At 49.5% G+C, this 23443-nt stretch overlaps 17 protein-coding genes across 17 annotated transcripts; 9 read left to right on the forward strand and 8 right to left on the reverse strand.

The window, feature by feature from the left end:
• Positions 1-221: 221 nt before the first annotated feature.
• On the reverse strand, positions 222-2159 carry NEDG_01922 (uncharacterized protein; the record flags this gene model as incomplete). Its single annotated transcript, XM_067689340.1, has 1 exon — positions 222-2159. The coding sequence occupies one exon, from the start codon at positions 2157-2159 to the stop codon at positions 222-224; it is 1938 nt and encodes a 645-aa protein (XP_067545070.1).
• Positions 2160-2311: 152 nt separating this feature from the next.
• Positions 2312-3496, reverse strand: NEDG_01923 (uncharacterized protein; the record flags this gene model as incomplete). Its single annotated transcript, XM_067689341.1, has 1 exon — positions 2312-3496. One exon carries the CDS (start codon positions 3494-3496, stop codon positions 2312-2314), a length of 1185 nt encoding a protein of 394 aa, XP_067545071.1.
• Positions 3497-3597: 101 nt separating this feature from the next.
• Positions 3598-5178, forward strand: NEDG_01924 (uncharacterized protein; the record flags this gene model as incomplete). The annotated part of the gene is made up of 1 exon (XM_067689342.1): positions 3598-5178. One exon carries the CDS (start codon positions 3598-3600, stop codon positions 5176-5178), a length of 1581 nt encoding a protein of 526 aa, XP_067545072.1.
• Positions 5179-5536: 358 nt separating this feature from the next.
• Positions 5537-6721, reverse strand: NEDG_01925 (uncharacterized protein; the record flags this gene model as incomplete). The annotated part of the gene is made up of 1 exon (XM_067689343.1): positions 5537-6721. One exon carries the CDS (start codon positions 6719-6721, stop codon positions 5537-5539), a length of 1185 nt encoding a protein of 394 aa, XP_067545073.1.
• A 246-nt stretch (positions 6722-6967) lies between these two features.
• Positions 6968-9274, reverse strand: NEDG_01926 (uncharacterized protein; the record flags this gene model as incomplete). Its single annotated transcript, XM_067689344.1, has 1 exon — positions 6968-9274. One exon carries the CDS (start codon positions 9272-9274, stop codon positions 6968-6970), a length of 2307 nt encoding a protein of 768 aa, XP_067545074.1.
• A 283-nt stretch (positions 9275-9557) lies between these two features.
• On the reverse strand, positions 9558-11882 carry NEDG_01927 (uncharacterized protein; the record flags this gene model as incomplete). Its single annotated transcript, XM_067689345.1, has 1 exon — positions 9558-11882. The coding sequence occupies one exon, from the start codon at positions 11880-11882 to the stop codon at positions 9558-9560; it is 2325 nt and encodes a 774-aa protein (XP_067545075.1).
• A 75-nt stretch (positions 11883-11957) lies between these two features.
• Positions 11958-12440, reverse strand: NEDG_01928 (V-type H+-transporting ATPase 16kDa proteolipid subunit; the record flags this gene model as incomplete). Its single annotated transcript, XM_067689346.1, has 1 exon — positions 11958-12440. One exon carries the CDS (start codon positions 12438-12440, stop codon positions 11958-11960), a length of 483 nt encoding a protein of 160 aa, XP_067545076.1.
• Positions 12441-12476: 36 nt separating this feature from the next.
• On the forward strand, positions 12477-14423 carry NEDG_01929 (transketolase; the record flags this gene model as incomplete). The annotated part of the gene is made up of 1 exon (XM_067689347.1): positions 12477-14423. The coding sequence occupies one exon, from the start codon at positions 12477-12479 to the stop codon at positions 14421-14423; it is 1947 nt and encodes a 648-aa protein (XP_067545077.1).
• Positions 14424-14462: 39 nt separating this feature from the next.
• Positions 14463-15272, forward strand: NEDG_01930 (uncharacterized protein; the record flags this gene model as incomplete). Its single annotated transcript, XM_067689348.1, has 1 exon — positions 14463-15272. The coding sequence occupies one exon, from the start codon at positions 14463-14465 to the stop codon at positions 15270-15272; it is 810 nt and encodes a 269-aa protein (XP_067545078.1).
• A 135-nt stretch (positions 15273-15407) lies between these two features.
• On the forward strand, positions 15408-15809 carry NEDG_01931 (large subunit ribosomal protein L4e; the record flags this gene model as incomplete). Its single annotated transcript, XM_067689349.1, has 1 exon — positions 15408-15809. One exon carries the CDS (start codon positions 15408-15410, stop codon positions 15807-15809), a length of 402 nt encoding a protein of 133 aa, XP_067545079.1.
• A 101-nt stretch (positions 15810-15910) lies between these two features.
• On the forward strand, positions 15911-18124 carry NEDG_01932 (uncharacterized protein; the record flags this gene model as incomplete). The annotated part of the gene is made up of 1 exon (XM_067689350.1): positions 15911-18124. One exon carries the CDS (start codon positions 15911-15913, stop codon positions 18122-18124), a length of 2214 nt encoding a protein of 737 aa, XP_067545080.1.
• A 70-nt stretch (positions 18125-18194) lies between these two features.
• On the forward strand, positions 18195-19241 carry NEDG_01933 (protein farnesyltransferase subunit beta; the record flags this gene model as incomplete). Its single annotated transcript, XM_067689351.1, has 1 exon — positions 18195-19241. The coding sequence occupies one exon, from the start codon at positions 18195-18197 to the stop codon at positions 19239-19241; it is 1047 nt and encodes a 348-aa protein (XP_067545081.1).
• A 29-nt stretch (positions 19242-19270) lies between these two features.
• NEDG_01934 (anaphase-promoting complex subunit 11) lies at positions 19271-19549 on the reverse strand (the record flags this gene model as incomplete). The annotated part of the gene is made up of 1 exon (XM_067689352.1): positions 19271-19549. One exon carries the CDS (start codon positions 19547-19549, stop codon positions 19271-19273), a length of 279 nt encoding a protein of 92 aa, XP_067545082.1.
• A 22-nt stretch (positions 19550-19571) lies between these two features.
• Positions 19572-20159, reverse strand: NEDG_01935 (60S ribosomal protein uL22; the record flags this gene model as incomplete). Its single annotated transcript, XM_067689353.1, has 1 exon — positions 19572-20159. The coding sequence occupies one exon, from the start codon at positions 20157-20159 to the stop codon at positions 19572-19574; it is 588 nt and encodes a 195-aa protein (XP_067545083.1).
• Positions 20160-20204: 45 nt separating this feature from the next.
• On the forward strand, positions 20205-22277 carry NEDG_01936 (uncharacterized protein; the record flags this gene model as incomplete). The annotated part of the gene is made up of 1 exon (XM_067689354.1): positions 20205-22277. One exon carries the CDS (start codon positions 20205-20207, stop codon positions 22275-22277), a length of 2073 nt encoding a protein of 690 aa, XP_067545084.1.
• Positions 22278-22358: 81 nt separating this feature from the next.
• Positions 22359-22706, forward strand: NEDG_01937 (uncharacterized protein; the record flags this gene model as incomplete). Its single annotated transcript, XM_067689355.1, has 1 exon — positions 22359-22706. One exon carries the CDS (start codon positions 22359-22361, stop codon positions 22704-22706), a length of 348 nt encoding a protein of 115 aa, XP_067545085.1.
• Positions 22707-22744: 38 nt separating this feature from the next.
• On the forward strand, positions 22745-23431 carry NEDG_01938 (2S proteasome subunit beta 6; the record flags this gene model as incomplete). Its single annotated transcript, XM_067689356.1, has 1 exon — positions 22745-23431. The coding sequence occupies one exon, from the start codon at positions 22745-22747 to the stop codon at positions 23429-23431; it is 687 nt and encodes a 228-aa protein (XP_067545086.1).
• Positions 23432-23443: the final 12 nt, after the last annotated feature.

Here is a 23443-nt window from a genome sequence, read left to right on the forward strand (position 1 = left end):
GTCTTTGGATTGTTGTTCGGGGTGTACAAACAACCATGGGTTGGTTTTTGAAATAAGAGTGCAACTTTAAAAATAAATTGTAAGTGTCTGGGTTTAGGCTTGGTACAAAGTAAAGCACCCCGGGTTGTGGGTGAGGGGTGTAGGGGCGTAAAAACAAGCCAGTTGTCTTTATTTGATTGTGGCTGGTTATTTCGGGGTATGGATCATGGCCAAACACTAAACTATCCTGTGGATGAAGTGCCTGGAAGTGTTTTGGAGTTGCCACCACCCCTCCTAGGCCTTGTACCATTAGACTCTCTTTTTCTTTTAAGAGATGGACGAACTACGCCCTCAAACTCCATGCTGAGGTACTGTTTGACATAGTACTTTCTTAGGTTGTAACTAGCAATGGTCGTTCCAATAAGGCGCATCTTTTTGTTCGTCTTTTTTGTCAGTAATGCAACTGATTTAGGTGTTGCATCCACTCTGCATAAAGGACATTTAACATAGTATGGATTGGTGGTGTGTTCGGGCGCACCAAACAGCTTATCCAAACACACTGCGCACACACAATGCCCACATTCAAACATGCATACCAAAGAAGCCTCTCTCTCCTTTTCCCAGTCATTTTCCTCAACTAAACAGACGGGGCAGCGGAAGCTTGCTGCTTGGTCGTAGTTGTTCTTCGGGAGGATCCTTGCAGCGGGTGGGGTCAGACTGTCACATAACTTACCACTAGCCCAGTCCTTGTAGCTAGTAATGGGAATGAAGTAGATCATTCTCTCGTTGTATGGTGGTTGGGTTAGGTCGGGCAATTCGGCTACCCTCTTATCCTCTTTCCAGGTGTGTGTAAGCTTGGCCTCCCTCCCCTCAACTCTTAAGGACTTTAGTCTATCAGCTACAAACGTCCAGTCTTTTTTGGCCTGGATGGTAGGCAGAAGGCTTTTGGCGGTGTTTGGATAAATGTCTATGTTTTCAACATGGATGAACCCTAGGCCCACCCATTCTAGGAGTTGGTTAACACCGGTGGCTGTTAGATTGGCAGTTGGCTTAAAAGAAAGTGCCAACTCGAATGTTTTCGGGTTATAGAAGGTGTCGTATGTATAGAACTGCAGGTTAGTGTCTATTTCGGGATCTTCTATGTCTTCTATATAGAGAAACCAGGCATTCATTCTGCGGAACAGGCTGTATTCCATGTCGTTCCAGATGAGTTTAAAGATGCTCATTGGTAGAGTAAGATGCCTTATAGGGACAACCGCCATAAAGTAAAACAGGGTGTGCAATCTGTTTGCTTCAAGCCCAAAGTGGCCATTTCCCACATCGTTAAACGTTAGGTAGTTTAGGAAGCCAATCAATCTTGTCGATTTAAAGAGGGTTGATCGAAAGTCGGCGAGTTTGGGTAGATTGTCCAGAGTGAGCGAAAAAACCTGTTTTGCAGGCAACGGGGCATGCACGCGAAACCGGTCCAAACAGCTGAGAGATAATATCTTGCTTCGGGTTATTGTAAGGTGGGTTCTCATGGAACATATAAATGAAACTGTAACAAAGGCAATCACATGTTCAGAAACGCCATCAAACACCAGGTTGGTAAGGGTGACATGTTTCCGTGGGAGAGGCGCGCTCATGCTAAAGCTTACCCGAACTAACCCGGTAATTTTTAGCATCTCGGCTTTTAGGTTACAGATAGATGCCATTCCGTAGATGAACTTCTTTCCTGTATCTAGTAGGTATGGAATGGACTTTTTCCCACTGCTTGTGAATATGTGTATCTTTTGGAGTGGGATATGGAATAGGTTTAGGATTGGCCCTCCTAACTCGTCAGCACTATACTTGTCTAAGTCTATGTTAATACAAGCAACAGTCGTTAGATGTTCTTCTAGTTGGCCAAGGTCTTGGCACCCTAAATGCTGTACTAACTCCGGGTTTGACTTGGACAAAAATCTGATGAGTTTGTAGACATTCATGGTAGTGCACAGAACCGGAACTTCATCCTCTCTCTTGACAAGGAGGGTTTGGGTTAGGCGTGCTGACAACCCGTGGTTAACCGTCATGTCTATCGCATTCTCCTCACTAGCGGCCTGTAGGGCGCCAAGCAACAAAAAAACGGCCAGCCCAAGGCCTATTCCCATGCCCATCTGTTTTTTTCTTCCATGTACACCAATCTGTGTCTCTTTGTTCATTTTCTTCGCTGATTTTACCAAAATGTTTATAGATAAGCACTGATTTATTGGTTGTTGTGAAAATCTTTTATTGGTTTTATTCACTCAGCACTGCTTCATTGGGCTGTGGAGGGCGTGGGCACTAAGATCTCACCCACACTTCCCAGCAGCCCTCAGTGCTTGGAAAGTTTTAGGGTCTGGGTCTGTCTCTGAGCTAAAAAGTAGCCACAGGCAAAAGCAAGCGAAACTGCAGCCACAAAACAGAGGCCAATATGCGTGGTAGAGGTGTGGTGTTTGAGTGGAGCCTCTTTTCTCTGCATTAGGCCATGGAGAATGTGCTCAACCACGCCAATCCGGTGGAGCACCTCCTCTCGGTAGCTATGCTCAGACGCGTCATGCTTCTTGCTTATTTGAGCCATCGCTGTCAGGGCATCTTTTAGCTCCAAAACATGGGCGCTCTGGAAGTTGATCATTTTTTTGAGATAAGTCAGGTTTTCAGTTATAGGCTTATTCATGGGCTCGCCCAGGACAACGCGGAGGTACTTTGTGAGGTACTCCACAGACGAAATGGTGTGCTGAATCTCCACATTTGGATGGTCTACCTCGTGAGGCAGTCTTGGGTGCACCTCGGGGGTTTCAGCGTTCACTTCGTGGGGGTCGTATCCAGGTCCTTCCTCGCGGTTGAAGAATCTAACGTCTTTTAGGACAATGGAGTCGGCCAAGGGGGCGTGGTAGGTTGTTGAGACGCCAAAGAACTTACCAGAAAACCTTGAAGAAATCTCTTTCATATCGGTGTACCGGACCTTGTCATAGAGAAGTGTGTCGTGATCGCCGTATATCTCGATTTTGAAGTTTTTAGAGGTAGAGATGACCTTAAAGGTGAATTCCTGATGCCCTTTGAAGATGGATGGGTCGGGAACGTCCTTGAGCTCTGTTTCGTCCGCGTGGAGCCCGTGAAAGTCGATTTCACCATGGTTGACAGCGACAACAATGTCTGCTGCCTGTCCCAGAAACTCCAGGCCAGCAACCACCCCTTTGAACACCCCAGGGCCGCCCTTGTACTCACCAGGAGTAATTGGCTCATCGGTGTACCAGAGATAGATGCCTGCAAAGTTTGGATGGCGCAGGCGAGGCTCCTTAATCACCAGCTCCATGCTCCACTCGTCGTGCTTGTCGTTCTTGTGCTTGAATTGAACAATTGATCCTTTGTCACCTGACCTAAGGTGCCAGCCATCGTGTTTTTTCACGCCGTTTGAGAGGTGGGTCAGAGAGTCTTCCATCCCAATGGTGGCGTCAGGCATCTCAATCATGTAGGCCACAGCAAGCTTGAGGGTGGCTAGTAGAGAGAGTACTCGCATATTTGCTTGGGGCAGAGTCTATTTATATGTGGTGATTGCAACAACAAACAATTAGTAGTGGTTCCCTTATTTATAGGCGGTGTCCATGTATTGCCTTTCAGATGCATGCTCTTTATTTGCTACTGTTCGGGGCCATACCGATTTTTGTCTCAGCTTCCGGGCTTGTGCAGGGGACAGTGAAGCCGCTGTGTTCGTGTATTAACCCCGTTGGAGTCTGTGCGCTTCTTTGCATGCGGAGAGACGGCAAAAAGCTTCCAAATTTCTCTATTGGGCAAAACGTGACATCACCGTACATAAAAAGACCTTTTTTGCCAAGTGGTCTAGCGGGTCTCCGGCAGTGGAGCTTTCCACAGAGAATAATGGCACAGCCAGCAATGATGCCACAGGCCCCATGCGAGACAGAAACAGTCACCCAAACGATAACTTATACCCAGGTAAGAACGCACCTTAGTCTTTTGCCCGTGACCAAGTTTAAAACGGTTAAAGAGTCGGCGTCCCTTAAAGAGACGCCTGCGCCACTAGCATCGATTCTTCTCAAGACAGTTGACCATACAAGCATGGTGCATGACACAAAAACAGTGTTTGTTACCAACACGCTTCCTCCGGTTACACAGTACCTGACAAAACAGAGTGTTCAGGTCCTTACACCGCTCCCTACAACGGTGGTCAAAGAAATACGGGTTCCGCCCTCCATTTTTGTTTCGACCCAGCTGGTTCCTGTAACGTCGATTTCCATCCTTACCTCAACAGTTACTCGGTTTTCGGTGTCGGTTGTTACGGCTACGCCGACCCCTTCGATGGACAACACCTACATAAACGTGCAGCCACTACCAGACAAAAAGCCTGGGGTTCTTATTGAGTTCCACGACTCCAACCAAACGGTCAAAAGGGTTCGGGTGGTCTCGCCAATCAACCTTTCACCGGAAAGTGCGCCATTTAGGGAGTCGCAGCCAGAGGCACTGGGCGCAGCTGGGCCTTCGGTGCCACTCCCCGCGCCTGCCCCCGGGCCAGCAGCTAAAACCCGGTTCAAAACGCTACTAATAACCTCTGTCAAATACTTTACCAAAACAAAAACCGTTACTTCTATTTTAGCCACCACCAACATTAAGACAAAAACACTGACCAACACCCAAACCAACACGCGAACCACCACGGCCCTCTCCATCCGCCCAGTTACGTCCATTAAGCTCGTGGAGCATACCAAAAACGTTACAAGCACAGTAACGGAAAAACAGGTTAGCACACAAACGGTGCAGAAAACAGTAACTGTAACAGCCCACCCCACACCTAGCACCTCAATCAAGACCGTTACAATCCATAAAACCAAGCCTGTAACCATATCAAGTATCACAACAAAGACAAAGCCAGTTGTTAGCACCAAAACAATCTACATCACCACAGTCAAGCCTACCTACATAACCCAGGCTGTGACCAAGAAGGCTGTTACCTCCATGGTAACCGTTACAAAGGTCAAAACCAAGCCTGTTACCATAACCCAGCAAAAACCAGCACTTTCAACGGCTTCTTCCAATAATGAAACGGTGCTTAGACAAATCATTTCAGACCTGAGAACCAAGGTGGATCACTATCAGGAGCTAGTCCACCAAGGTGAAGAGCGAGCAAGAATCGGGGACGAACAGATAGACAGACTATCCACTCTCCTGTCCAAGCAAGTCCAGTGAGAACTGGTCCAGCCCATTCTTAAGGTTTCGGGTTTTTCGGGTTTGGCTCAGAAATGCTATCAGTAAAAATATTTATTACTTGTTACACAGTCCTAGAGTTTTTTTAATAAGAATGAGACTTACACGGGGATGTGCCCTGAAGCGAAGAGAAAGCGGACAAAAGACCAAAGGAACTGGGGGATAAGAAAAATATGGGAAGATCAATACAGTGCTATAATTGTCAAAACTATGGCCACATAGCAGTCAACTACAGTAGGAACAACAGTAGGAACAACAGTAGTAAAGGTGGAAGTCCTTATTTCCATGACCAAAGCACTGAACTACCGGAGCACTGGCACTATATCCAAAATGTTTATTTCTAGACAATGTACATGGGCTCTATACACTTAACGGACTTGCATGGAAGCTTACAGGCGCTGTCCTGGCAGATACACACAGAGAGACAGCTCTTCTTTTTTTTGTGCGCTTTTTGCTGGTTCTTGAAGTACTCAAGAATTCCATCCATGAAGCCTATCCCTATGTTCTCGTTGTGCAGGGTTTCAATGGGCTTGTTGGTTCCTTTAGATATTTCGTCGATAAGCATTCTCATGGTGATGTAATTGCTGTCTTTGTCATTTTTGGGAATGGGGGCTGTTTGGTAGAAACCTATCTCGGTAAGCTGTCCCAGCTGTGGTATTTCTTCCTTGGAGCCTACCTTGTACCCCTCAAAGTATCCCGTTTTGTCTCTAAGCACGCCACCCGTGTCATATGTGAATTTCAGGTTTCCCCAATAATCGGTGAACTCTCCGTTTTCATGTGGATAGACCATGATGTTAGATATGGGCTTGATACCTTCCAAAAAGCCTCGGCGGTTCAAAAGCACTTCATAGTAGTTGCCCAAAACGTTTGCAGCTGAGATGCCGTCTCTAAGGTCAGAGATCTGCAACGTATTTACACTAGGTGAGTCTGTCACACCCATACCTGCACCAGGGTCACCACCCATCCCTGAGCCTGTACCACTGCCTCCAGGCACCTCTCCAATGCCAAGCACTTCACCAGGACTGCCTTGTGCGGCGCCTGTGTAGCCCACCCCTCCCATTTGGTTAGGTCCTATCCCAGGCCCCGTACCTATACCACCACTTGTAGGTATCATGCCCATTCCTGATCCCATACTCGTACCCATACTCGTACCCATACCTGACCCTGTTCTCATACTCATACCCATGCCAGAGCCAGAACCGTTATAGTTGGGGTAGTTTAGACCTTTGCCGTGCTTGTAGCTGCCTCCATGCCCAAAGCCTCCGGGAGGCTTGCTTCCTTGAAACTTCTCTATGTGGCTGTCCTTGGCCTTGTACGAGTTGCTTTTGTACTTGTTCCCAAAGAAGGAGAAGTCCTTGGAGCTTTCTTGGCCCTTAGACTTATTCTGGACCTCATGTGAGGAGAGCCCATTGTTTGGCTTAGAAGCTGTGGTATTATTAAAGAAAGCGCATACAAAGATCTTAGGCCTGGAGATCTGCGACACAAAAAGTATTTGGCTTAGTGTTAGTAAGGCCAGCTTTTTCATAGAGCTTTAAGGCCCGGTCTATTTATGCATGTGTAGTGAAACAGTGATCTATTGCATGTTCCAGTCTTATCTAGATATGAAACAGATATGGCTATGGAGGTACAAGCATGGGTGTGTGGGGTACATCCATGGGTACATCCACGGGTACAATCATTTAGAGTTCAGGTTAAGGTTCAGGTACAGGCATGGACTGGTCTAGATAAAATAAAGTGTATTGTTAGTTTATTTAGGCAAAATAACCCTATCTTAGGAAGCAAGAAGAGAGGAGATGTATCCCCAGAAGGCAAGGATCTGCTCTCCTGGCTTGTTCTTCTTAACTGCGGTGTCCAGTGAGTTCTTAAATAGTTTTTGGGTCTTTTCAAGTATTGCTGGGTCTGAGCTTATTGGGGTTCCACTAACTACCAGATGACCATTGGAGAAGTTTTGTGCAAATGGAGGAACTGTGACTTTTGAACCTGAGCCTGAGCCTGGGAGAGGGTTTTGCTTGTGTCCCAGATCGGAACAAGACCCCTTGGAAGCCGTAGGCTTTCCACTAGCTGCTGAAGTAGACGACTCTTTGTTGGAAGAGCTTGTGTGGTTGTTCGTTGTGCTATATGGTGAGTTGGCGTAATGGTTGATAGGATCTTCTTTGGAAACATAGTTCGGGAAGAAGTCTTCAATGGTCTTGTCCTTCTCAGAGTCCTTCTCAGAGTCCTTGTTCTGGTCCCTGTCCTTGTCCTTGTTCTGGTCCTTGTTCTGGTCCTTGTTCTGGTCCTTGTTCTGGTCCTTGTTCTGGTCCTTGTTCTGGTCCTGGTCCGAGCCCTTGTCCTTGTTTTTGTCCTGGTCCTTGTCCTTGTTCTGGTCCGAGCCCTTGTCTGTGAAAGAAGATGTAGGCAGTGGTAAAAAGCCGGAGCTACTTGTGGGCGTCGACTTCTTGTCTGTTGGCTTGTTGTCGTGGGAATCAGCGTCTTTGGGTGTATCTGGCTTATTGTCGCCTTTGACGGTCCCAAAGCTGGTGGTGGTAGACCCCTGCCCGGAAGAGAGGCTACTTGATGAGTTAGTAATACCAACGGACTTGGTGCTTAGCTGCTTGCTTGAGGTGCTTGATGTTTTGTCATTTACCTCGGCACCTTTTGGGGGATATTGCGATGCTGATTTTGAGTAGTTTTTGCGCATCTTTTGCACCACATTGCCTATTTCCTTGGCGTCTTTGGCAAGCATGTCTGAAAGCTCATCTGTTGTCTTGTCAAGCGAGCTTTTTTGTTTCTTTAGGTCTTGCAGCTGTTCTTTGCTCTCGTTCTTTTTCTCTTCCTCGGTGCTTTTCTTGTTCTGTGCATTGTTGAGATCTTTTATGTTGGCGTTGATAGACTTCTCAGTAGCTTTCTTCTTGTTAATGAATTGGGTCTTTTCTTGGTTGTAGGTTTTTACCTTCTCATCTATTTGCTTGTGGTTGGAGTTTACTTCTTGTAGGGAGGAGTCAATGGTGTTGTTGATGTCGTTGATCTTTATCTGTAGCTCTTGGATTTTCTTGTTCGTTTGTTCCTTCTCTTTATGGAGACTTTCAAGCGTTTTCTTGTTTGACTTGGTAGAGGTGGCATCTGCACTGGTAATGGTTTGTTCGGGTGTAGAGGATACTTTAACTGACTTTAGAGGGGACAGGCTGGAGAAAAGGCCTTGGTGTTCTGTAGATTCTGGCTTGATTGGTTTGTAAACCGTTACTATTCTTATTTCTGTAACGGTTATGGTTTTTGTTCCATCTGAAGACTTGCTTGTGGCGGTTGGGTTGGAGCTATGGCTGACAGTCTTGCTCTTTGGCTTGGAGCTATAGCTAGCAGTCTTGCTCTTAGGCTTGGTGGTTGCTGATTCAGTCTTTTTGGTTGAGCTCTTGACCTTTTTCAGGGTGGCTTCTTGTTCTTTCTTGGACTTTTGAGCCTGTTTCTCTTTCTCTTCCTCATCTTCCTTGTCCTTAGATGCTTTGTCCTTAGCTGCTTTGTCCTTAGATGCTTTGTCCTTCTTTGCCTTATCCTTAGCTGCCTCGTCCTTGGATGCTTTCTCTTCTTCGTCATCCTTGTCCTTCTTGGCTTTGTCCTTCTTGGCTTTGTCCTTAGATGCCTTGTCCTTCTCTTCCTCGTCATCCTTGTCCTTGGCCTTGTCCTTGGCTGCCTTGTCCTTGGCTGCCTTGTCCTTCTTGGCTTTGTCCTTGGCTGCTTTGTCCTTGGCTGCCTTGTCCTTGGCTGCCTTGTCCTTCTCTTCCTCGTCATCCTTGTCCTTGGTGGATTTGCTTGACGGACTCTCGCTCTTGGTGCTTGTGGTGGCTTTGGGTGCTGTTGTGGAAGAAGGTGTTGGCCTGAAGAAGTCTAGAATAGAGTCTGCTGTTGACTTTTGTTCTGGCTTCTTCTCAATTGGTATGGTTTTAAGCGCGTAGATATCTTGGTCTGTATCTTTGTCCAACTTGGTTGACATACCAAATGGACCCTTACCCTTCATCGAAAGATTCTCCGGCGCAAAAAGCTTCTCCCCCATTATTCCCTGCAGCGCAGCCATAATGATGCATGCCTTTCTCATGAAACTCATATGGACCTTCTTTAAATATATGTTTCCTGAGACAGTTTCATCTATTTTCCATAGATACATCTTGAAACACGTTGTATTTGCTTGTCTTTCTCGGCGGTTCCGATTGGTTGTTCGGGTTAGTTAATTACTAAGTGTACCAACTTTTTCTTCTGTAGACTTTTAAAAAACTGCTCTGTATATATACCGGGGCGAAGCTTATTTGATTACCCCGAAAACCTGAAAAACACCCTCGCACAAAAACCTCCCAGATGATAACTCCATTGTTCTTTATTTAAGCATAGGTCTAGTGGGGTGCCATTGGGGTTCCACTAAACAGAGGGTGGTTTCCTGGGCTGTGGCCATCTACTGTTGGGACACACGGGTTGAGACAGAAAGAGTTCTCGCACGGACACATCTCCTCGGCATAGGGCGTTGCTTCAATGGCCACGGGGATGGTTTGGTATTCGATATGATGCTCTGGAACACAAACCGTTGGAGAAATACATATTTCTGTTTTGAAAACAGTCTGGGTTATTGGTCTTTCAGGTGTTGGCTCGGGGCGGGGTGGCGCTACCGTGTGGACTCTTTCCTCATACTTGGTTGTCACCACCTGTTTAAAGATGGTGGTAGGTACGGGCACGTTTTTAACAATTGTTGTTGGAACAGAAACGTGCTGAGTAACTATTTCTTTAACAACCACGTTCTTGATGGAGGTTACTGGAACGTTCTTGATTATGGTGGTAGACACAGGCACGTTCTGAACAATTGTCATGAGTTTTTCCTGGAGGTTAGTAATTGTTTGAGTTACAATCTCTGTTCTAACCTGGACCTCTTTTTGTGGGGTGATGGTCTTATACTCAGTAACAACAACTGTTCGGGGCATAGGCTGGGGTACCTTAATCTTAAAGTATCTAACCACGTCATAGCACGGGGCAGTAACACACCCAGTCAAAGGATTGGGAGTACTTGCAGGCAAAACAGAGTTAGAGTCTGCAGGCGTACTGGGAGAAGGCATCATTGGAGCGCCACTAGGTGTGCTGGACGGCATTGTTGCTGACGCATCGGTGGGTGTACCTGACGAGGCAGCACCTGACGCATCGGTTGGTGTACCCGAAGAGGCAGCACCTGACGCATCGGTGGGTGTACCTGACGAGGCAGCACCTGACGCATCGGTTGGTGTACCCGAAGAGGCAGCACCTGACGCATCGGTTGGTGTACCTGACGAGGCAGCACCTGACGCATCGGTTGGTGTACCCGAAGAGGCAGCACCTGACGCATCTGTGGGTGTACCTGAAGAGGCAGCACCTGATGCATCGGTGGGTGTACCTGAAGAGGCAGCACCTGACGCAGCACCAGCACCACCAGTAGCAGAAGGTGACATACTTGATGTGGCCATATTAGTTGCACCACCAGCAGCACCCGCACCAGCACCCGCACCAGCACCCGCAGCAGCAGCACCAGCACTTGATGCACCAACAGCTACACTCGATGTCGATGTGCCTTGGAGCTGTGCAGACACTTGGTTGGCCGATTCAGCCTGGGCTTGTGCCTGGTCTTGTGATACACCGATTTGATAGAAGCCTGTAGCCGTTTGGGTTGATTTAGATTTAACCTCATCTGCTGACGTTGCTCCACACTCCATTCCTTTGAACATACCTGAAGAGTCAACAATCTGTCCATTGACCTTTTTCATGGACACTTGGTTGTTAGCATCTTTGTAGCAAGAACACTCGGCTGAGAAGTAAACTCCAATGTTGGTGATTCCGGTAGAGTTGGTGCTCTTCATTGCCTGGGCAACGGCTGTGGGGTCGGCCTGGTGAATGTTTGAGAAGTTCTTGCTTGCAACGCCTCCAGTAGCTGAAGCACCAACAGATGCTGTTTTGGCCAGGCTTTTAGCTGTGGAGGCTGTTCCATGCTTACTAATAGACGCTGACTTGGCCGATTTAGCTGACTGGCTCTTTGGCGAGATAGATGCACTTTTCTGTGAGACTGATTCTTTTGAGGCAGTGCTTTTATGGGAAGCCGCTGACTTGTTGGTTGTTTGGCTCTTGCCAGGCTTTGATGCACCCTGGCTCTTGGTTTTTTTCATATCTGCGCTCTTCGATCTATCCCCCTCGGTGGCTTTTGGACCCTTGCTCTTGGTTTCGGTGTGTCCTTTAGAGGTGGTCGATCCGTCCCCAAACAACCCGAAAAAGCCCCCCTTCTTGGATGCATCACCACTTGCTGAGGGGTGGGTGTCTTTTTTGGCAGTTGCCGTTTCTTTCTTCCCAGCAGATTTGCTTGAGCTGCCCCCAAACAGTCCCATCAGCCCCTGGGACTTGTCACTGCCTCCATCCTTTGAGGCTTTCGGGTCTTTTGGGTCTGTCGGGGTTTTCGGGTCTTTCGGGGTTTTCGGGTCTTTTGGGGCTTTTGGAGGCTCAGGCGTTTTTGGGGCTTTTGGGGGCTCCGGCGTTTTCGGGGCTTCCGGGGCTTTGGGCGGGGCAGCTTTGGCACCGCCGGCCGGAGCGCCCCCTGGAGGTGCCGCAAGCTGGGAAGTGTCGAGGTTTGAGTGCATGTAAAGACTGGTCTCTTTAGCCTCTGTCCCCAAAAGCATAAGGAGCGCAACATACCCTGCTACCTTCCATTTCATCGTGTAAACAGTAAACTAGAACTTAATACAACCCTGCTGCCAAAGCAAACAAATAGAAACCCCCTTTATTCTCTACTAGGCATCCTTCCACGTGCCCATCATGATAATGCCAATAATGAGCGCAAACAAGGCGACAAACTCTCCAAAGACGAGGAGGAGGAAAAAAGAGGGAAGGAACTTCTTTTGCTGGGCCGCAGCAACAGTGGCCACCGTAGAAATGTCCCCAAGGCCAATGGCGGCCCAGAAAAAGCCTGACCCAGCAACCACCTGCCCCGCAAACCAGGTAAGGCAGGGCTGGAACTCCTTAGGCACCTCCGCTCTTTTTCCAATGGCGAACATTAACACGCCGTAGATGACAATAACACCGATAAAGCCGGCGGGAACAACGGTAAGCAGAATATCTGTTTTGATAGCTGAAGACTGGGTAATTCCTCTGGCTGCTTTGGACAGGCCAATGGACACCCCAGCAAATGTTGGAACCAAAAGACAAATGACTCCTCCAGGGTAGACCATGTTGAGGAGGAAGTCTTTATCAAAGACACTTTCTTGTACTTGCATAGAAGAAAATAAATAAAATAATTTAAAGCTTAATTCATGAAAAAAGCGATCGACAGAATTAGAGTTTTTGTTTGCGAGATGGTTGAGCGGGCTAAAAGCGGGCACCCTGGGGGCCCGCTAGGCATAGCCCCAGTTATTTCGGTTCTTTTTGCCCGGATTCTTTCTATTTCAGATAAGGACCCGAAGTGGATGGGCCGGGACGTTTTTGTTATGTCGAATGGCCACTGCTGTGCGCTGCTCTATCTTAATTTGCACCTGCTGGGCCTGCTTCCTTTTGAGGAGCTTTTGCGGTTTAGGCAGCTGGGAAGCAAGACCCCTGGGCATCCCGAGTTTAGCGACGTCATTGAAGCGACAACAGGGCCTCTGGGGCAGGGGGTTGGCCAGAGCGTTGGCTACGCCATTGCCCTGAAAAACCTGGAAAAGTTTAACCGCGAGAGCTTCACCCTGTTCAGGAACCGGGTCTTTTGCCTGGTCGGTGACGGGTGCATGCAGGAGGGCGTGTCCCACGAAGCCTTTTCACTTGCGGGGCACCTGGTTCTCAACAACCTTGTTTTTATCTACGACTACAACCAGGTGACCATTGATGGGCCAACGAGTCTGAGCACGTCCGAGAATGTATCCCAGAGAATGTCTGCGCTGGGGTATGAAGTTTCTGAAATCACCGACCCCGAAGATCTCGAAGAGATTGAGAAAATTTTGCAAGCGGCCCCGAGCAAGCCCCACTTCATCATTGTCCACACCTGCATTGGGAAGGGCAGTCTCAAAGAAGGGAGCGAGAAAACCCACGGCGCTCCTCTGGGCCCTGAGGACATTGCGCAAATGAAGCAGAAGTATCAGATATCTGAAAATTTTGCACTCGGAGAGGAGGTAACCCAGCCCTATCAGCAGCAGCGCCTAAAAAACCGCGCCGCCCACAAGGCCTGGAAAAAGCTCCTCAGAGCCTACGCTGAAACCTTCCCCGAGGAGTACGCCCGCCTGGCCCAGACCGCCCCGGAAATAGCCTCGCTGGCCCCGGAGCGCCTCCTGGCGCGGGAGGAGGCAAGAAGCAGCCGCTCCACCCGCGAGCACCTGAGCTGGATCCTGGCCGAGCTTGCAGCCTCTGAGCGCATTCTTGGGGGCTCGGCAGACCTGACGCCCTCCAACCTAACCATGTGGCCCGGGGCCAAGGTCTTCAGCAAAGAGGACCGCGGCGGCAGGTACATCCACTTCGGGATCAGGGAGCACGGCATGGCTGCTGTGCTCAACGGCATAGCTGCGTACGGGTGGCACCTTCCTTTTGGGGCCACTTTTCTCAACTTTATCACCTACGCCTTCCCTGCCCTGAGAATTGCTGCGCTTTCAGGGTTTCACGTCGTCGCCCTGGCCACGCACGACTCCATCGCCCTGGGGGAGGACGGGCCCACCCACCAGCCAGTTGAGACCCTGGCGCTTCTCCGGGCGACGCCCAATCTCTGTGTGCTCAGGCCGGCCGATGGGGTGGAGACCCTCTTTGCCGTGCACCACGCGTTTTTCCTGGCTGAGGGGCCCTGTGTGGTCGTGCTTACAAGGCAGCGCCTCCCACACCTCCCAGGGACCTCCTTTGCCCGGTCGGGGCGGGGGGCGTACGTCGTTTCCGACTACAGCGCCGAGGGAACAAGGGTTCTAATTGGCGCCACCGGCTCAGAGCTGTCTTTGGCCATGGAGGTGAAGAAGCATCTGCCCCATCTCAACATCCGGGTCGTTTCTTTTGTCTCAACCGATCTTTTCGATAGGCAGGCCCCCGAGTATCAGGCAAGTCTTCTTTCTTCCGACGTTTCCTTCAGCGTTGAGGCACTTTCCACGCTTGGCTGGCACAAGTACGTCAACTATCCCTACGGCCTAGACACCTTTGGAGCCAGCGCCCCAGGCCCCGAGGTCTACGAGCACTTTGGGTTCACTGTCCGCCACGTTTCCCACTTTATCACCGAAACCCTCGCCTGCTTTAGCCTTAGCCAGGGGCTGTGACGGGTGACGGACTGACCCAGAGTGGCAAAGATTTTTTCAATGTTCAATGCAGACGGCTACCACTGGACCGAGGACAACTGCACCAGCGAGGGGGTGAAGATCCTGGTGAGGGAGTTTAAAGCGAGAAAGATAGAGGTTTCTGAAATCACACGCGCCAACGTTTACATTGCCCAGCGCATGGGCAGCAGGAGGGTGGGGTATGATCTGGCCCTCGTTCTTAGGAAGGAGGGGAGGGAGCACAGTCTGCATCTTACCAGTCTAACTGCTGAGAGTGAGATAGAGCCTGAAGAGGTTAGAGAAGAAACGAGTGCAGCCATTGGGCAAATGAAAGAAGGGCTTCTTGCAGCGCCAAGCCCAGGCTCAGCGCCAAACCCAGGCCCAGACTCGGCGTCTCTAAAGCTAAAAAAAGCCCAGCCTACCATTCCCCAGGCCCCGCTTAACGTAAAAAAGACCGAGGAGTATCGGCAGAGGTTCGTTGCCAAAACCTCGGCTAAGACTCTTCTTGAGGTTATGTTCACCCCGGGCCTAGCTACTGGGTGGAGCAACGGGTTCTTCCAGTTCACAACAAAAGACGGCCTGGTCCAATGCAGCTCGCCCGCCCTGACTCTAAAAGACCTAAGCATCACAGGCAACGAAGTAACAGCACTTCTTTCTCTGCCCAGCCACCCAGGGCACTTCTCTCCGCTCACCATCACCCTCAGAGAGAAAGGGGGCGAAACAGAAGCGCTTTTCCAGGCCCAGGGAATCCGAGCCAACACAGCATCTCTTCTCACGTCAACGATTGAGGAAGTTTACTGCCGGAGTATTTCCAGGGTCATGAACATTCCCTTCAGAAAGGCAGGTTGCTAGGGGGTGGCTAGGGGTGGTACGAAAGCCCAAAAGCCCAAAAGCCCAAAAGCCCAAAAGCCCAAAAGCCCAAAAGCCCAAAAGCCCGAAAGCCCGAAAAATAAATCGATTTTATTTTTAATTTTTAGCCACCCTTGAATGCAGATATTCGTAAAGACGCTTACAGGCAAGACAATCACCATTGACGTCCAAAGCACTGACACAATAGAGAACGTAAAGGCAAAGATTCAGGACAAGGAGGGAATACCTTCTGACCAGCAAAGACTTATCTTCGCCGGAAAGCAGCTTGAGGATGGAAGGACACTTTCAGACTACAACATTCAGAAGGAAAGCACGATTCATCTGGTGCTCAGGCTCCGGGGAGGAGTTATCACCGACACTGACAGAGTGTTTGTTACGGAGCAAAGAACCAAGCTTCTTATTTGCCGAGGGTGCTACTCACGAAACAGTATTAGAGCCACCCACTGCAGAAAGTCTTCATGCGGTAACTCAACCAATCTAAGAATCAAGAAGAAGTTCAAAGGAAAGTCCAAGTCTTAAACAAATAAATACGATTAGCACGAGGGGTGGGACATAGGCTGTGGGACCGTGAGAGACCGTGGGGAACAGAACAGGTTATAATAATTTATTTTTTTAAGAGTATGAAAGTACTATTATGGTCCTTAGTAAGTGCACTAGCAGCGTACGTGTCTGTGGTACTTACAGAAGAAAAACATGAAAAGGCAATGAGGGTCACTCCAGACATAACCATCTTTGGAATTGACGACTCCGTGCTTAAGCCAACAATTAGCGTTAAGAGGTACATTGTAATTGAGCCAGAGGCGACCAAACAAGACATTCTTGGAACCAAGGGAATAGAGATGTCAAGAGAGGGGGTTAGACCAAGCAACAAAATCGGTGCAATCTACAACCCTCTGTCGCTCATTATGGAGACCAAAGAGGAGCTAGAAAAGGCGCACCCTTTTTTGAAGATAAGAGAGGAAAAAGAGGGAAGGGTCTTTAAGTTTGACCATCTCTACACCGAAATACCCGATCTTTACCTCTATGGGTCCTTCCTCAAGCAAAAGATAGAGAGTAGAAAGAAGCCACAGGAGTTCATTCCACGGATCTACCTTACCAGCCGGGGGTACGCCACCAGGGAGCAAAGAGAAAAGCTGGGAAAGGCGCTGATTGAAACCAACCCGGGGGTAAACACGGCCATTGTTGTTCCGGACGGCACCTCACTAGCTATCCACACTGTAGCACCGTGTACAAGGGACAGGGTGGTGCAGACGTACGTTTTTAGAGGGAGCAAGGTGGTTAGTTCACTCTTCAGGTTTACGGCCCAGGACAAAGAAAAGAAGCAGAAAAAGACGTCGGCAGGTAAGCTAAAAAACCTTTACCACAACGTCCACGATATCTTTGATGAAAAAGACGTTCTTACGATGATATCAGAGTTTCTCCAGGCCAAAGTCGCTGAAATGGTTGAAGCCTACAAGCCAAACACCTACACCGTCCAGTTCTACCCGGACATAGGCCACATACAGCCCAAAGCACCCGCTACGGACCAAACACACTACTTCAACCTGGTTGTGCTGGCCAACAAGGTGCTGGCAGAGCTAAACAACAACGCGGCCTTTTCTCCGTACATTGAGTTCCCAGAGCTTATTCTAATGGACGGGGAGGGCGCACCAAAGGCCACCATTGTTCCTGCGCCAGGACAGGGCTACCACAAGATAGAGATCGCCGAGCTCAAGGCTCGGGTCGAAGAGTTTGTTATTTCCAAAAGCGGAATGATTGAAAAAATGGTTGCTGATTCGGAAGAAGCCAACAAGAAGCATAGCCAGCCAGAAGACACCATTGAAACCGTTGTCTACCACGACCTCCTAACAGAGTCCCTCTTTTTAGAGCCTCTAAGGACGTTCTTCCCAGAGGACGCCATTCAGGCGAACAAAGCCCAAATAACAGGAGGAAGCCTGCAAATAGAGCACTGGAGCATCGACGTAGAGGACGCCCAGAAAGCAGAGCTGACCCGAAGAAGTATCTCCAAGTACCAAATCAACAACAAAACCAAAACAGTCTCATCAATCAACCCCCTGCTCAAAGAAGAGGAGGAGATGGCCAACGCTGTCATTGGCATTCTCTCCAAGCATCCCTCAGACAAGCAAGTAGCTGACACCAAGAGCTTCACCCAGGAGGAGCAAAAGACTTTAGAAGAAGAGCTGAACCAGATACGCGGCCCAGAAACCATCCACGCCTTCAAAAAAAGCCCTGGAATGATTGAAGCTATCGCCAAGTACAAACAAGTCATTCAAAAACAACAACAAAGAGAAGAAACCGTTACAAGTATCAAATCAAGAACTACTTCCATTATGGGCTTTATCAAAAACGCCGAAGATCTTTTCAAAGAAACACTCCCCATCATCCCCGAAGTAGCCGAAGACCTTCAAAAGTTCACCCAGGCCAAAACAGAAGAAATCAAGCTCCTCCAGGAATCCACCCAAGACGAAAAGACCCTCAAAGCCCTTGAAAAGCTCGATAGAGACATTGGGTACAAGCTTCGTCTGGTCCAGAACAAGCTCAATGAATACTTCCAGAAGAAGCAGGAGGAAGAGAACCGTCTAGCTGAAGAACAGGCTCAGGCTGCAACGGAACAAGGTCTCGTCACCGAACAAAGCCCTACCACTGACCAGGACCCTACCGACCAGGACCCTACCGACCAGGACCTTACCACTGACCAGGACCCTACCACCGCCCAACCCACCACTGCCCAGGACCCTACCACCGCCCAACCCACCACGGAAGCTGAAAAGGTGGACTTCTCTGAAAGCGTTCTGGGAATGAATGACAAAGACAGTCTTAGAGTTGATCTTTAATAAACACACCCCCAGCCCAGACACCACCCATATACAACCTTCTATCTTTTATAAAAACTTTTGCGTTTATATGTACAATGACGAAGGCTTTGAAACGAAAACCTCAAAGGATGCCTCAAAGCTGAACGACTCCCTTACTTTTGCTGACCCTGAGGTTCTTAACATGAACACGCACTTAGAATACCTCCTGAAAGAAATGGAAACGCCACAAAACACGGGGTACTGCGCACTTATGCCGTGGATAGCTAGCTGGCTGGCCAATGCCTTCTTTGTTGTGCTTGGGAGGGAAAGGTTCTACCAGGAGCTAAGCAGTGGCAGGCTAACTAAGCTCAATGAAGTGGCTGAGGCCTTACTTGACCTCCAAACCACAGGCATAAGCGGGGGCCCTGGACAGCTCCCGAACCTAGGGAACACCTATGCAGCCCTGTCCTTCCTTAAAACAGTCAACCGAATCAATGAGGTTAGAAAAAACGAGATAGTTGCCTTCATTAAAGAAATGCAAGTGTCCAACGGTTTCACCATGCACAGAGACGGGGAAGTAGACGCCCGCTCTCTCTACTCGGCCATAGCCTCGTACTCCATGCTTTACTCAGAGACGGTGGGAGAGACGGAGCAAATGAACCCCCTGGCCAGCGAGGAGGGCCGGGCTTTGTTCGGGAAGGCGCACGAGCTCATTTACGCCACCCAATCATACGAGGGAGGCTTCAGCTCCCTCCCAGAAGAAGAAGCGCACGGGGGATACACCTTCTGTGCCCTAGCTTCGCTAACCATCCTCCAAAAAGCCGTTCCCAACCAGGACCTTCTAAAAAAGTGGCTCCATGCGCGGCAGGACCCTATCTCCAAGGGCCTATCAGGAAGAACGAACAAGCTAGTAGATACGTGCTACAACTACTGGGTAGGCGCCTGTTTCAAGCTTCTAGGGTGCACCGAGTACTCAGCCGAAGGCCTGGTTAAGTTTACGCTTACCAACTGCCAGGGCCGCGAAGGGGGCCTCAAGCCCTCGCCAGACTCCCACACAGACATCTACCACACAGCCTACGCCCTCACTGGCCTGTACCTCCTCGGTGCCGACGACTTCAACAGCGCCCTAGGCATACCCACCACGGCCCAGTCCTAGGTCCCAGTCCTAGGTCCCAGTCCTAGGTCCTAGGACCCCGAAACCCCCGAAGTCCCCGAAACCCCAACCCTCACGCTTTTCCATTCAGCCCTGCAAATGGGGCAGAGGTTAGACGAAGCGATCCAGTTCTTAATGCAATGGGCGTGGTAGCAGTGCTTGCAAGCGCCGGAGGAGGGAACGCATTCAAGGGGGTGGGTGCACTCTGAGCACATTTGCTCAAAGGGTTGCTGGCAAATGCCGCAAATGTCTTCTGAAACCTTCCACTTCCACGCGTACGAGGCTCTAACACCAGTGACTGTGATGCGCATAAATAAAGAAAAAGAAAACTATTTATTTCACCCTCTCAAGTCTCCAAAGCTGCCCTCTAATATGAAGCGACTTCTGTCTTCGTTCAGCTCTCTTCTGTGCAATGGTGGTAATAGGCTTCTCCACGGGAATGGCGCCAAGTTCTTCTTCGGCAATGAGCTCTATGTGACAAGGAGACTTGTTCCATGCGGTAACTCTTCCGTGCGCCCTGTAGGTTCGGTTGTGGATGATGGGAGCCCTGTTCACTTGGGTGTGGGTGACCTTCATTCTGGAAATGTCCAGGCCTTTGCTGGTGGCTGTGCTTTGCATGTTCTTGAGGATTGACTTGATCTGTGTTACACTCTTCTCTGGCCATCTGCCCTGGAGAACGCCAAACTCTTTAGCCTGGGCTGTTCTTGGGATTCCTCCGTTGTACTTCTTCATGGGGATGCATCGGTTGTGAGCTAGTACGTCGTCCAAGTACTTAATAGCTGAAACGAGGAACATGCCTTTGAGGATAGTGACTGTTTGGTGGGTGTTCTTGTAGCTGATCTCTGCGTTCTTCATTGCTGCCTTTACAGCCTTGTCTTCGTTGGCTGGCTTATAGGAGTAGGTCGTCTTTACTTTCTTCATACAGGGGGATAAAGAAAAAATTAATAATGAGGCAAAGAAAAAACCATGGCAGTGGAGAGACGGACCAAAGAGGCGATCCTTGCAGAGAGCCGCCCAGGCAGGGTGGTGATTGTTGTGGGAGAAACAGGTTCGGGGAAATCAACCGAGGTTCCGCAAATCTTTATTAGAGCCAACCCCGAAGAGAAAGTCGTTGTAACGCAGCCGCGGAGGGTAGCTGCGATATCGCTGGCTCGGAGGGTTGGTTTTCTAATGGAGGATGTTGGGAAGGACGTGGTGGGGTATACCGTTCGTTTTCAGGACTCCACGAAAAAAAGCACCAGGCTCAAGTACGTTACGGACGGGATCCTTCTTAGGTGGATAGAGCAGAAGAAAGAGGTTAGGACGGTGATTCTAGACGAGGTGCATGAGCGGTCCGTTAGAACGGACGTTTTAATTGGTCTGCTAAAAGAGCGGATTTCAACGACCAGGCTTATTCTTATGAGTGCCACGGCCGACACCGAGGCTCTGAGTGCGTACTTTGAGAAGAGCGGGGTGGAGGTAAAGGTGATTCGGATTGAGGGAAGAGCTTTTCCCGTTTCGATCAAGTACCTTCCCAAAAAGGCAAGTGATTACATTCAGTTGGCGTATGAGGTCATTAAAAAGATACTTAAAGAAACGGCACCCCAGCGCCCCAGTGCCAGGCTATGCACCACCACCGAGCCCGTGCCTGTTCCCGTGCCTGAACCTAACCCGATTGACTCTATTTTTAGTTCAGGGTCGGGGTCGGGGTCAGGTGCACCGTGTGCTGGGCCAAGCACTGGGCCAAGCACTGGGCCACAGACTATAGTTAGATCGGGAACTGTTCTGGTGTTTCTTTCAGGTCTTGAAGACATTGAGGATCTTTACAAGCTAATTGCAATCTTTCCAGACGTTGAAATACTTCGGCTACACTCAACCCTATCAGATTCTGAGCAAAGTAAGGTTTTCAAGCGCCGAGAAAAAAGAATCAGAGTTATTCTGTCCACCAACATTGCCGAGACAAGTCTGACCATCCCAGACGTTAAATGGGTGGTAGATACAGGGGTGCAGAAGATAGGCGTGTCCAGAGAAGGCGTTGATGCACTGGGGATAGTAAAGATATCAAAATCGTCTGCCAAGCAGAGGGCTGGGCGTGCGGGAAGGCTGGGGCCGGGGACGTGCTTCCGCCTCTACACGGAGGACGCCTTCCACCGGCTAGAGGAGAACAACACGCCCGAAATACTCCGAACCGACATTTCCTCGGTCTGTCTAACGCTTGTTTCGGGTGGGATATCACCTGAGGCCTTTGACTTTTTAGAGGCGCCGGCTGAGAACGTGATTGTTTCTTCGCTCAGAGAGCTTTTTATTCTTGGGCTGATCACCAAAGACAAAAAAATTACCGAATTAGGAAAAAAAGTAGTTACTCTTCCACTATCACCAGCACTTGGAAGATTTCTGATTGTCGGAAAAACTCTTGGGGTCCCATGCACCGCAGCAAGTATTTGCGCCGTTCTTTCGCTTGAGGTTCTCTCTCTCCTGGGCAAGGAGAGCACAGTCTCGATAGCAAGTGTTTGGGAGCAGCCGATGAAAGAGTCCGATCTCACAGTTGCTGCCTCGCTGTTTTTTACCTTTGCCAAGGTACCGAGTAGGCAAAGAAAAGAGTTTTGCAGCCAGGCAGGACTGTCCCTGAAAGAAATGGTCAAAGCAGAACAAATCTACCACCAGGTTCTTTCGCTTATTGGAACCAAACACACCACCACCGAGTGCCACGCCCCAGAAGAAACAGCACCAGCAATGACGCAACAATTACCAAAAAAGGAAAGTTTAACTGAAAAATACCAAAAAAACGAGTTTGTCCAACTACTTCCACAGACCGCAGACAGTCTCCACGCAGCAGCCTCAGGAGCCTTCCTCACCCGCGTGGCCGAGTCAATGAAGAACGGAGGATACCTCCACCTCTACTCCAAGGCAACAGTCTTTGTCCACCCGAGCTCAGTCATGTTTAGAAAAAGAGAGGAGATGGTGTCTTTTATTCTCACCTCCCAAACAACCAAAGCATACATTCTCTACGTCTTCCCGTTTATGCCAGCAAGTCTTCCCCTCGTCCTAGCCCAGGCCTAGCACCGCAAAGAAAGATTGGTCTTACCCGGGACACAGCCATTGGAGGGTTCGTTGATATACCAAAAAAAGGTTTTACCACCGATGATTGATATAAAAACACTCCTCATCCAAATACAAACCTGCTACACCACCGCTCCACCAGTGCTCTTTAAAAACCCCAAAAGATCCTTTCTCCTTCTCGAACGCATGCTCCGGTTGCATAGCTACCACAAAAAAGGTTTTACCTATTCGGCCGTTATCAAAATGATGAGCAGCAGAAAAAGAGCCTCAAAAGAAGAAATACAGCACTGGCTAACCATGCTTGTCCGCTTAAACGTTCTTCTCTGCACCGAACAAACCTCCAAAAGAAAAACCATCCTCTACTTCACCTTCACCCCCCAAGCCCTCTCCACCCGCAACGAAGTGCTTATTGCCAGCCTCTTCCAATAGCTCCGGCCACTATTTGTTCAAATTATTTTTGTTTGGTAATGCAAGGAACAACATTCGCACCCTCCACCCACGGAGGTGGGGACGATCTTTACGACGACAACGCAGGCACCACCCTCTCCATCGTTGGTGACGATTTTTGCGTCCTGGCAGGTGACACCAGACACTCAGCCGCATACTCCATCAACACCCGACAGGCCACCAAGCTGTTCGTTATCGACGGACGCCTGGTGCTGTCAACGGCAGGCTTCTACGCCGACTCTCGCTCGGTCCTGGCCCACCTGACCTACGCCGTGGAAGACTACCAGTTTAGGTTTGGCAAGCAAATGGACGTCGTACAAGCTGCCGCCATTCTCCACACCATTCTTTACCGGTACCGCTTCTTCCCAAAGTACACCTACTGCTGCCTCGCAGGCTTCACCCAGGCCGGAGAGCCAAAGCTTTTTTCGTACGACCCAGTTGGGTCGTACCAGGAAACCAAAGGAAGGTGCAACGGGTCGGGGACCAAGCTGCTACAGCCGTTCATTGACTCGTGGATCTCTCGGCACAACTGGGGGTGTGAGGAGGGGCGAAATCAAGAGTGCTCCCAGGGAGAGATGGTTCAGCTCGTAAAAGACGTTTTCAACAGTGCAGCAGAAACAGATGTAAAGACGGGGGACGGGCTAGAAATCTACGTGCTTAGAAAAGAAGGCATCACCCGGGAAGAGCACCACCTAAGGAGTGACTAATAAAAGAAGGTT

Source organism: Nematocida displodere (assembly GCF_001642395.1).
Source record: "Nematocida displodere strain JUm2807 chromosome Unknown 10, whole genome shotgun sequence".
NCBI classification, from domain to species: domain Eukaryota; kingdom Fungi; phylum Microsporidia; genus Nematocida; species Nematocida displodere.